The 13,150-nt window shown below is 51.6% G+C and overlaps 1 protein-coding gene across 1 annotated transcript in view; it reads left to right on the forward strand.

The window, feature by feature from the left end:
* The window catches only part of LOC129820124 (cyclic AMP-responsive element-binding protein 5-like), a 54,210-nt gene that overhangs the window by 13,330 nt on the left and 27,730 nt on the right, over positions 1–13,150 (forward strand). The window contains exons 4-5 of the mRNA XM_055877027.1: positions 8,932–9,041; positions 10,749–10,933. Of these exons, the coding sequence (XP_055733002.1) occupies positions 8,932–9,041; positions 10,749–10,933 (295 nt within the window). The remainder of the gene's footprint in view (positions 1–8,931; positions 9,042–10,748; positions 10,934–13,150) is intronic.

Below are 13,150 nucleotides of genomic sequence, written 5' to 3' on the forward strand. Positions count from 1 at the left end.
CCAACAGCGAGTTGCAGTAATCCAGACGGGAGATGACAAGTGCCTGGATTAGGACCTGCGCCGCTTCCTGTGTGAGGCAGGGTCGTACTCTGCGGATGTTGTAGAGCATGAACCTACAGGAACGGGCCACCGCCTTGATGTTAGTTGAGAACGACAGGGTGTTGTCCAGGATCACGCCAAGGTTCTTAGCGCTCTGGGAGGAGGACACAATGGAGTTGTCAACCGTGATGGCGAGATCATGGAACGGGCAGTCCTTCCCCGGGAGGAAGAGCAGCTCCGTCTTGCCGAGGTTCAGCTTGAGGTGGTGATCCGTCATCCACACTGATATGTCTGCCAGACATGCAGAGATGCGATTCGCCAGCTGGTCATCAGAAGGGGGAAAGGAGAAGATTAATTGTGTGTCTGCATAGCAATGATAGGAGAGACCATGTGAGGTTATGACAGAGCCAAGTGACTTGGTGTATAGCGAGAATAGGAGAGGGCTTAGAACAGAGCCCTGGGGGACACCAGTGGTGAGAGCGCGTGGTGAGGAGACAGATTCTCGCCACGCCACCTGGTAGGAGCGACCTGTCAGGTAGGACGCAATCCAAGCGTGGGCCGCGCCGGAGATGCCCAACTCGGAGAGGGTGGAGAGGAGGATCTGATGGTTCACAGTATCGAAGGCAGCCGATAGGTCTAGAAGGATGAGAGCAGAGGAGAGAGAGTTAGCTTTAGCAGTGCGGAGCGCCTCCGTGATACAGAGAAGAGCAGTCTCAGTTGAGTGACTAGTCTTGAAACCTGACTGATTTGGATCAAGAAGGTCATTCTGAGAGAGATAGCAGGAGAGCTGGCCGAGGACGGCACGTTCAAGAGTTTTGGAGAGAAAAGAAAGAAGGGATACTGGTCTGTAGTTGTTGACATCGGCGGGATCGAGTGTAGGTTTTTTCAGAAGGGGTGCAACTCTCGCTCTCTTGAAGACGGAAGGGACGTAGCCAGCGGTCAAGGATGAGTTGATGAGGGAGGTGAGGTAAGGGAGAAGGTCTCCGGAAATGGTCTGGAGAAGAGAGGAGGGGATAGGGTCAAGCGGGCAGGTTGTTGGGCGGCCGGCCGTCACAAGACGCGAGATTTCATCTGGAGAGAGAGGGGAGAAAGAGGTCAGAGCACAGGGTAGGGCAGTGTGAGCAGAACCAGCGGTGTCGTTTGACTTAGCAAACGAGGATCAGATGTCGTCGACCTTCTTTTCGAAATGGTTGACGAAGTCGTCTGCAGAGAGGGAGGAGGGGGGGGAGGGGGAGGAGGATTCAGGAGGGAGGAGAAGGTGGCAAAGAGCTTCCTAGGGTTAGAGGCAGATGCTTGGAATTTAGAGTGGTAGAAAGTGGCTTTAGCAGCAGAGACAGAAGAGGAAAATGTAGAGAGGAGGGAGTGAAAGGATGCCAGGTCCACAGGGAGGCGAGTTTTCCTCCATTTCCGCTCGGCTGCCCGGAGCCCTCTTCTGTGAGCTCGCAATGAGTCGTCGAGCCACGGAGCGGGAGGGGAGGACCGAGCCGGCCTGGAGGATAGGGGACATAGAGAGTCAAAGGATGCAGAAAGGGAGGAGAGGAGGGTTGAGGAGGCAGAATCAGGAGATAGGTTGGAGAAGGTTTGAGCAGAGGGAAGAGATGATAGGATGGAAGAGGAGAGAGTAGCGGGGGAGAGAGAGCGAAGGTTGGGACGGCGCGATACCATCCGAGTAGGGGCAGTGTGGGAAGTGTTGGATGAGAGCGAGAGGGAAAAGGATACAAGGTAGTGGTCGGAGACTTGGAGGGGAGTTGCAATGAGGTTAGTGGAAGAACAGCATCTAGTAAAGATGAGGTCAAGCGTATTGCCTGCCTTGTGAGTAGGGGGGGAAGGTGAGAGGGTGAGGTCAAAAGAGGAGAGGAGTGGAAAGAAGGAGGCAGAGAGGAATGAGTCAAAGGTAGACGTGGGGAGGTTAAAGTCACCCAGAACTGTGAGAGGTGAGCCGTCCTCAGGAAAGGAGCTTATCAAGGCATCAAGCTCATTGATGAACTCTCCGAGGGAACCTGGAGGGCGATAAATGATAAGGATGTTAAGCTTGAAAGGGCTGGTAACTGTGACAGCATGGAATTCAAAGGAGGCGATAGACAGATGGGTAAGGGGAGAAAGAGAGAATGACCACTTGGGAGAGATGAGGATCCCGGTGCCACCACCCCGCTGACCAGAAGCTATCGGGGTGTGCGAGAACACGTGGGCAGACGAAGAGAGAGCAGTAGGAGTAGCAGTGTTATCTGTGGTGAGCCATGTTTCCGTCAGTGCCAAGAAGTCGAGGGACTGGAGGGAAGCATAGGCTGAGATGAGCTCTGCCTTGTTGGCCGCAGATCGGCAGTTCCAGAGGCTACCGGAGACCTGGAACTCCACGTGGGTCGTGCGGGCTGGGACCACCAGGTTAGGGTGGCCGCGGCCACGCGGTGTGAAGCGTTTGTATGGTCTGTGCAGAGAGGAGATAACAGGGATAGACAGACACATAGTTGACAGGCTACAGAAGAGGCTACGCTAATGCAAAGGAGATTAGAATGACAAGTGGACTACACGTCTCGAATGTTCAGAAAGTTAAGCTTACGTTGCAAAAAATAAAATAAAAAAATCTTATTGACTAAAATGATATAGTACTGCTGGCTGGTGAAGTAGGCTGGCTAGCAGTGGCTGCGTTGTTGAAAGTGTAGCTGGCTAGGTAACCTCGACAATTTCTCCAAATTTCTCTAAACTACACAATTATCTTGGATACAAGGACAGCAAAGACAACTATGTAGCTAGCTAACACTACGCTAATCAAGTCGTTCCGTTGTAATGTAAGTTTCTACAGTGCTGCTATTCGGTAGAAGTTGGCTAGCTAGCAGTGTTAGCTAGCAGTGTTGACTAGGTAGGAGAACGGCAGCGCGGCGGACGAAAATAGCTGGCTAGCTAACTGATAATTACTCAAAACTACACAATTATCTTAGATACAAAGATAGCAAAGACAACTATGTAGCTAGCTAACACTACACTAATCAAGTCGTTCCGTTGTAATGTAATCGTTTCTACAGTGCTGCTATTCGGTGGCTAGCTGGCTAGCTAGCAGGGTTGACTACGTTACGTTACGTTAGGACGAAAATAGCTGGCTAGCGAACCTCAATAACTACACAATTATCTTTGATACAAAGACGGCTATGCAGCTAGCTAAGTAGCTAGCTAAGATCAAACAAATCAAAGATAGCAAAGACAACTGTGTAGCTAGCTAACACTACACACTACACTAATCAAGTCGTTCCGTTGTAATGCAATCGTTTCTACAGTGCTGCTATTCGGTGGCTAGCTGGCTAGCTAGCAGTGTTGACTACGTTACGTTACGTTAGGACGAAGATAGCTGGCTAGCGAACCTCAATAACTACACAATTATGTTTGATACAAAGACGGCTATGTAGCTAGCTAAGATCAAACAAATCAAACCGTTGTAATTTAAATGACGTTTGGCAAACTCCAAGTGCTTGCGTCTGTGTCTTGGGGTCAGAAAGGGCTTTCTTCTGGCAACCCTTCCAAGAGCCAATTGCCAATAAATAGTAGCATCAGCAATGCAGGGTTTAAACCATTGGATAATGCGATAATAGGAAGGGAGTTTTAATCGATAACACACCTCGTTTATTCTCCTCAGGACTTTGAAGGGCCCTACACACTGCGGCCTCAGCTTCCGGCAGGGCAAGCGGACGGGTAGGTTTCGGGTCGAGAGCCAGACCCTTTCCCCCGGTACAAACACGGGAGCCTCACTGCGGTGGCGGTCAGCGCTCCTCTTCTGCCTACCAGTAGCTTGTTGGAGGGACTCCTGGACGGCCCTCCAGGTCTCTTTGGAGCGCTGTACCCACTCCTCCACCGCAGGAGCCTCGGTCTGGCTCGGATGCCATGGTGCCAGGACCGGCTGGTACCCCAACACACACTGAAAGGGGGACACATTAGTAGAGGAGTGGCGTAGTGAGTTCTGGGCCATCTCGGCCCAGGGAAGGTATCTCGCCCACTCCCCTGGCCGGTCCTGGCAATACGACCGCAGAAACCTACCCACCTCCTGGTTCACTCTCTCCACCTGCCCATTACTCTCGGGGTGAAAACCGGAAGTCAAACTGACCGTGACCCCCAGACGCTCCATGAACGCCCTCCATACTCGGGACGTGAACTGGGGGCCCCGATCAGAAACGATGTCCTCCGGCACCCCGTAGTGCCGGAAGACGTGAGTGAATAAGGCCTCCGCAGTCTGTAGGGCAATAGGGATACCGGGCAACGGGAGGAGACGACAGGACTTAGAAAACCGATCCACAATTACCAGAACCGTAGTGGGGAAGATCAGTCAGGAAGTCCACGGACAGATGAGACCATGGCCGTTGTGGAACGGGGAGGTGTTGCAACTTCCCTCTATGAAGGTGCCTAGGAGCCTTACTCTGAGCGCATACCGAACAGGAGGAGACATAAACCCTAACGTCCCGAGCTAAGGTAGGCCACCAATACCTACCCCGAAGGCTCCCCACTGTCCTCGTCACCCCAGGGTGACCCGAGGAGGGTAGGACATGAGCCCACCGAATCAGTCGGTCCCGAACACCAAGCGGTACGTACTTACGGCCCGCCGGACACTGAGGAGGCGCGGGTTCCGCCCGTAGCGCCCGCTCGATGTCCGAGTCCACCTCCCATACCACTGGCGCTATCAGCCTCGAGGCGGGGATGATGGGAGTGGGTTCGGTGGTCCTATCCTCCGTGTCGTAAAGGCGGGACAGTGCGTCAGCCTTTACGTTTTGGGAGCCGGGTCTGTAGGACAACGTGAACCTAAACCGGGTGAAAAACATGGGCCACCTTGCCTGACGCGGGTTCAGTCTCCGAGCTGCCCGAATATACTCCAGATTCTGGTGGTCGGTCCAGATGAGAAAGGGGTGCTTAGCCCCCTCAAGCCAGTGTCTCCACACCTTCAGAGCCCTGACCACTGCTAACAACTCCCGATCCCCCACGTCATAGTTACGCTCCGCTGCACTGAGCTTACTAGAGAAGAAAGCGCAGGGGCGGAGTTTTGGTGGCGTACCCGAGCGCTGTGATAGCACGGCACCCACCCCAGCCTCGGACGCGTCCACCTCCACTATGAATGCTAAAGAGGGATCCGGATGCGCCAACACGGGAGCATCCGTGAACAGAGCCTTCAACCTGTTGAAAGCTCTGTCCGCCGCCGCTGACCACCGCAACCGCACCGGGCCCCCCTTTAGCAGTGAGGTAATGGGAGCCGCTACCTGACCAAAACCCCGGATAAATCTCCGGTAGTAGTTGGCAAAACCCAAAAACCGCTGCACCTCTTTCACCGTGGTGGAGTCGGCCAATTACGCACGGCCTTTATGCGGTCACTCTCCACCACCACCCCCGAGGTGGAAATGCGGTAACCCAGGAAGGAGACGGCTTGTTTGGAGAACACACACTTCTCAGCCTTGACGTATAGGTCATGCTCCAGCAGTCGGCCAAGCACTTTGCGTACCAGAGATACATGCACGGCGTGAGTAGTTGAGTAGATCAGAATGTCATCGATATACACAACTACCCCCTGCACGTGCAGGTCTCTGAGAATGTCGTCTACAAAGGATTGAAAAACGGCTGGAGCATTCTTTAACCCATATGGCATGACGCAGTACTCATAGTGGCCCGATGTGGTACTAAATGCGGTTTTCCACTCGCCCCCTTTCCGAATACGCACCAGACTGTACGCGCTCCTGAGGTCCAGTTTTGTAAAGAACTGCGCTCCGTGAAATGATTCCACCGCCGAAGCAATGAGATGTAGTGGGTAACTAAACCCCACTGTGATGGCATTTAGACCTCTATAATCAATACACGGACGCAAGCCTCCCTCCTTCTTCTTCACAAAAAAGAAACTCGAGGAGACGGGTGAGATGGAGGGCCGAATGTACCCCTGTCCCAGAGACTCCGCGACATATGTCTCCATAGCCAACGTCTCCTCTTGGGACAAAGGGTACACGTGACTCTTGGGAAGCGCAGCGTTAACCTGGAGATCTATCGCACAATCCCTACCCGGTCGATGTGGTGGTAATTTTGTTGCTTTCTTTTTACAGAAAGCGATTGCCAAATCGGCATACTCGGGGGGAATGCGCACTGTGGAACCCTGGTCTGGACTCTCCACCGACATGGCACCAATGGAAACTCCCAGACACCTTCCAGAACACTCCTCTGACCACCCCTGGAGAACACCACTGGAAACGCAGGCGAATCAATAATAAAGAGACTGATACGTTCCCTATGATTCCCCTGCATCACCATGTCCAGGGGAACTGTGGCCTCCCTGACCACCCCTGACCCTAATGGCCGGCTATCTAGGGAGTGCACGGGAAAGGGAGAATCTAACGGCACAAGCGAAACGCCCAACTTACGGGCGAGTCCGCGATCCATAAAGTTCCCAGCTGCACCTGAATCGACTAGTGCCCTATGCTGGGAAGAGGGGAAAAAATAAAGGAAAAAAATTGAGACAAACATGTGACCAACAGGGGGTTCTGAGTGAGTTTGGTGCTGACTCACCTGGGGTGATCGAGAAGCGTTCCGCCTGACATCTCTACTCCCAGATAGACCCCCCCAGCACCGAACGGCCGTGTGTCCTCTCCGACCACAGCTGGTGCAGGGGAGGCCTCCTCCGATACCCCTAGGCGCAGCCCCTCCCAACTCCATAGGGATGGGAGCCGGGGCGCTGGGTGGTGGAACGCACAGGACCCTCTCCGAACGCCCGTGGGCAGCCAGCAGATTGTCCAGTCGGATGGACATGTCAATAAGCTCATCCAAAGAAAGAGCGATGTCCCGACACGCTAGCTCCCTGCGGACGTCCTCCCGGAGACTGCACCGGTAGTGGTCAATAAGGGCCCTGTCGTTCCACCCTGATCCCGTGGCCAAGGTCCGGAACTCCAGCGCGAAATCCTGTGCGCTCCTCTTCTCCTGCCTGAGATGAAATAGTCTCTCACCCGCCGCTCGGCCCTCTGGGGGGTGGTCAAACACGGCACGAAAACGACGGGTAAACTCCGGGTAGTGCTCCTTCGCTGAGTCCGGGCCATTCCAGACTGCGTTGGCCCACTCCAGAGCACGACCCATTAGGCAGGAGACGAGGACACTCACCCTCTCCGCTCCCGAGGGAGTGGGGCGAACAGTGGCCAGGTATAGCTCCAGTTGGAGTAAGAACCCCTGACACCCTGCCGCCGCTCCATCATAATCCCTCGGGAGCGTAAGACGGAGCGCGCTGGAGCCGGGGGATGGAGAGTCCTGAGGGAGGGGGGCCATTCTCTCCATCATCTGGTCCATGGCTGATCCGATCCGATGGAGGACGGTGGTGTGGTGGAGAACCCGTTCCTCCATCGATGGGAGAGGGTTGGCTGCTGCTCCTGCTGACTCCATTTTTGGTGGTGCGGGATTCTGTAACGCCCTGGGTGTCGGGGGGTGCGAAGTCAGACGCAGGAACAGCAGAGTTTAAATATGTTGAGTCTTTAATACCCAACTAACAAACGAATATGTCCAACACGGACGTACTGGGTGTCATACACAACGGTCCAATGACACGCGAAACAAACCCAGTCCACAATAATCATAACCACTCCCGAAAACCCAAAAGCTACAATGAAACAATCCCGCACAACGAAGCGTACGGGCTGGCTGGCTAATAAAGCCACACTAATAAAACTAACTGAACACAGGTGATACAAATAAACAATTAAGGAGGGGGAGGAAAAAGAGTCAGTGGCAGCTAGTAGGCCGGTGACGACGACCGCCGAGCGCCACCCGAACGGAACGTGACGGAGAGCCTGCCTCGGTTGGAGTCGTGACAGTGTGTGTGTGAGCATGTGTATGCATGTCCGTCTGTGTGTGTGTGTGTGTTTACGTCCTTGCATGCGCGTGTGACCTCTTCTCTGGTTGATGAAAAAACGATGACGTAGAGAACAGTACGGTATACTGATGACTTGTATTGATAACCAGTAGTGGTAAGATACAATAGTATTTGCAGCACATACAGAGACGAGAAGAGAACAGTCGATTCACAGCAGACTAGAGCACTGGTGGCCAAGGCTCAGCCTCAGACAAAACACACTCTCAATCGTGCAGGCCAGACGAAGACCCCGTCTGTCTGTTACCGTGGCAACAGCTGTCTGTCTCTCTGGGCTTAAACATCTCTGTTGACCTTTGACCCACACCAGTCAGGTTCTATCCTGTAGGGGCCTGTAGACACTCAGCCCTCCTGGAGGAAATCTCCTGTCAAAACAAAGGAGTGCCGAGCTTGTGACTCTTGATTCCTGACCTCGCGACCTTTCAACCTTGACAGTTTAGACTATAGGTGAGAGAATCAGTCTCTGTCTGATCGTATCTTGGTTACTATGGTGATCACTCTGGGGTGAAGTTTCCCCTAAGTACAGATATAGGATCAGCTTGCCCACCCCCAATCCTAACCTTAGCTATTAGTGAGGAAGATGCAAAACTGATCCAAGATCAGTGGCTAGGAGCAACATCACCCTACAGCATCGTGATCTGCTCCTGAGCCTGTGGCTGGGAAGGCTGTCATGGTGGTGTAGGGAAGGCTACACAAAACAAGTTGAACATAGTTCCAGTGATGTTGAAACCATGCCAGCTGTAAACTGCCTGAGGTGCTGGTTTAGATCTGTCTCTGACACAACCAAAACCTCTCTGTGTACTTCCATATGCCTAGTGGTTAAGAGCATTGGGCCAGAATCCCTGGACCAACTAGGTGAAAAATCTGTTGTTGTTCTGTTGGTTCAATCTGTTGACACTCAACCCTGATTTGCTCCGTAAATCGCTCAGGATAAATGACAACAATGTAAATGTAGCAATATCATGGTTGTTATGATATCTGTTTGATGCTTGATGTCTGTTTGCTCTCTCTGTGCTGTGTGTGATCAGACCAGACCCCAACGCCAACACGTTTCCTGCGTAACTGTGAGGAGGTGGGCCTCTTCAATGAGATCGAACAAGAGTTCCGCCAGGCACAGGAAGAGCAGAACATTAAACAGGTTACACACGAAAAAACTACATTTCCCATGAAATCTCAGACATATAGAGCCAGCAGATGAGACTTGAACATATGCTAGTTGGAACTAGGAAACTCCAAAATGTCCGACTTTCTGATTCGTTGAACGCGGTACGTGTATAACTACAAGCAGTTAAATGTTTCCGACATCGGAGTTTCCTATTTCCGACTTCCTATTTCCGACTAGCATAGACATTGCATCATTGTATCTGTCCAATTATGGCATTTGTGAGAGCACGGCCAGTGCCATTGAAGGCCATCTCCACTTCTACTACTTCTATGAGTTGGCAAACAAACTGAAAGGGTGCACACTGCCACCTAGAGTGTGTTGTTTGAACTGGTATAAAGCCAAGGTTGGCGATATACCTGCAGTAATGGAATATTTGCTCAAGAGTATAATTCATTGGCTCCTGGTGACCTGGATGGAATTATGTGATCCTTCCTTAACCCATAGCCAGTTGACTACTTCAAAATGGTGTGAGTCCTCAATGGCGCTGCCCATGCTAAAACAGGCTTTTGGGCAATAGAGTTTTTTATCTCTATGTACTTGAACTAACAAAACTGTAATTTATCATAATTTATCACATTAAACAAACACCGTATCCAGAGAGCATACTGATAGTCTTGCATGCTAGGTTTCAAATCAAATCATATTTATTTTTTCGAAAGCCCTTTTTACATCAGCAATTGTCAAAATGTGCTCTACAGATACCCAGAAAGAGCCACCCAAGTTTTGAGGCTGTTGTATGAAACTAGCAAATGGAACAGACAAACAAATAGGAGACCGTCACCAGGGCCAGTGGTGGAAAAAGTACCCAACAGTCCTACTTGAGTAAAAGTCTTAATACTTAAGTATCAAAATGAAATGTAATTGATAAAATATACTTAAGTATCAAAAGTAAAAATATAAATCATTTCAAATTCCTAATATTAAGCAAACCAGACGGCACAATCTTCTTGTTTTTTAAATTTACGGATAGCCAGGGGCACGCTCCAACACTCAGACATCCTTTACAAACGAAGAATGTGTGTTTAGTGAGTCCGCCAGATCAGAGGTAGCAGGGATGTTCTCTTGATAAGTGAGTGAATTGGACCATTTTCCTGTCCTGCTAAGCATTCGAAATGTAAAGAGTACTTTTGGGTGCCAGGGAAAATGTATGTAGTAAAAAGTACATTATTTTCTTTAGGAATGTAGTGGAGTAAAAGTAAATGTTGTCAAAAATATAAATAGTGAAGTAAAGTACAGATACCCCCCCCAAAAACTACTTAAGTAGTACTTAAAAGTATTTTTACTTAAGTACTTTACACCACTGCCAGGTTAGCAGGTATTTTGACTGACGGGGAAGTATTTAGTGACAGGTGAGTGAGAGTCAGATAGACAGACATTCAGGCAGGTTTAGATATCTGACCTGCGACAGGTAAGAAACACCAGGTGATCACGTTCTTATTGGCAGGGTAAGCATCCAGACAGACTGACACATAACGGCCAGACACACACACACATGCGTGCACACACACGCATTGACGCACACACACACTTTGCCGCAGACCCACAAAACACACTAACACACACACACACACACACAATGCCACACACTCCAATATGTAAAATTGGTATGTAGAAGTGTGTATTCATTCAAACAACAACAGAATGCATATTAAAACGAGTCTTCTCTTCCTTGTCTCTCAGACTCAGAGTCTCCCTCAGAATGGATCATCATGTGTGAACCAGCCCCAGCCCCACTCCCAACACCAACCACAGTCCCATGGTGGTATGAGGGGTCTAAGCTGCAGCATGGCTGGACAGCAAGCACTGCCCTCTGCCCAGTCCAACTCAGTCATCACCCAGGCCCACTCCATGCTCACACACTCAGGGTAAGCACACAGAGACAAAGATTCACACACACACACACACACACACACACACACACACACACACACACACACACACACACACACACACACACACACACACACACACACACACACACACACACACACACACACACACACACACACACACACACACACACACACACACACACACACACACACACATCTTGTCAACATGTTACTGTCCTCTACCTTTCACCCCTCTCTCTCACCTTTCTCTCTCTCTCCCTCCCTCCCTCCCTCCCTCCCTCCCTCCCTGTACCTCTCACCCCTCCCCCTCTGCTGTCCCTACCATAACTCATTCTGTCTGTAGCAGGCTGTCATTCCCCAGACAGTCTAATTTATTAGGCCTTAATGTATTAGAGAGAGTGAGAGAGAGGGGGGATGGGGAGATGGGGGAGAGGGAAAACAATTGAAGAGAGAGAGAGAGAGAGAGAGAGAGAGAGAGAGAGAGAGAAAGAAAGAGAGAGGGAGGGAGGGAGAGATGGGAGGGAGAGATGGGAGGGGCTACTGGCTATTACAATACACCATTGGTCCCATTCAACCTCCATCCCCCTTTCTATCCCTCTGTCTTTCCCTTTGCATCTCTTTCTTTCTCTCCATCTCTCCCCATATTTCCCCTCACCCGTCATCTCTCCCTCGGCCGTTGACACAAACCAGTCATATAGTCCCAAGCTCTAGACCCGGGCCCAACCCCGACCAGCCCCGGCCCCAACACCGACCAACTCCAGCCCCTTCTTCAGCCCGGGCCCAACCCCGACCAACTCCAGCCCCTGCTTCAGCCCGGGCCCCAACCCCGACCAACTCCAGCCCCTTCTTCAGCCCGGGCCCAACCCCGACCAACTTTAGACCCTGCTTCAGCCCGGGTCCCAACCCCGACCAACTCCAGCCCCTGCTTCAGCCCGGGCCCCAACCCCGACCAACTTTAGACCCTGCTTCAGCCCGGGTCCCAACCCCGACCAACTCCAGCCCCTGCTTCAGCCCGGGTCCCAACCCCGACCAACTCCAGCCCCTGCTTCAGCCCGGGCCCCAACCCCAACCAACTCCAGCCCCTGCTTCAGCCCGGGCCCAACCCCGACCAACTCCAGCCCCTGCTTCAGCCCGGGCCCCAACCCCGACCAACTTTAGACCCTGCTTCAGCCCGGGCCCAACCCCGACCAACTCCAGCCCCTGCTTCAGCCCGGGCCCAACCCCGACCAACTCCAGCCCCTGCTTCAGCCCGGGCCCAGGGCAGTGTAGTGGTGGTGTGGGTTACATGGCTGTGGTTATCACACTACAGCGCATGGAGATTAGGCATGGCTCTGTCTTTCTTCTCAACTCCAGACATCTGGCCCTGCTTTGTGAAACCTGTCACACATACAGCTACTAACTAGAGCTAGGTAGCTACATGAATCTCTGGTGTGTGAGGCAGCGAGTTGATTTATCTAGTCAGTCCATGTGCTGGAAAGATGGTGTGTTATGGATACCTTCTAACATACCTTTATGAGCCCTTACATTCTCTCTCTGGCCAATAGGTGACGTTCATTGATTGATTCAGAATAAATGTTTCAGAACTTCAAGACACTGCTGCTAGAGGTCTATTCTCAGTCCCTACTGGCACCCTATTCCCTTTAACCAGGGCCCATAGAGCTCTGGTTAAAAGTAGTGCACTATATAGGGAATAGGGTGCCATTTGGGACGCAAACCTAGAGTTTCAGAAGTTCTATGAGCCCTTCAGAAGAGTTAGAGTGGGCTTAGCTACAGCAGAGCACAACACAGCATAGTACAGTTGAGTAGTACAGTCCAGTTGATTACAACATAGTACTGCCTATTAGAGTACATTGACTAAGGAAGGGAAGGGACCATATCACATGGCCAGTTAAAGTCAGACAACGTCTTGCTCTGTAGCCCAGGCCAAGCTAGCAATGAGGTGATCCGTGTTGGATTCCGGGGATCTGACTGTTTCTCCCTGTGTTTACCACTGGTTTCTACGACGACCCCATCTCCGAGTGTCTGGCTGTTGGCCCGGGCGGACTGTTATGGTTACGTTAGGAGGCGTTGTTTTGGTTCGGTTCTTTCTTTTCTTTTTGCACGTTTATTTCGCTGCTTGCTACAGAGTCAGTGGTGACATCACCAGGGATGACCTCAGCGCAGCGAGGGAGGACCACGCAGTCTGATTGGCTGAGGGCCAAAAGCATTACATCATCACATCGCACCCCA

This window comes from Salvelinus fontinalis, chromosome 22 (assembly GCF_029448725.1).
Source record: "Salvelinus fontinalis isolate EN_2023a chromosome 22, ASM2944872v1, whole genome shotgun sequence".
NCBI classification, from domain to species: domain Eukaryota; kingdom Metazoa; phylum Chordata; class Actinopteri; order Salmoniformes; family Salmonidae; genus Salvelinus; species Salvelinus fontinalis.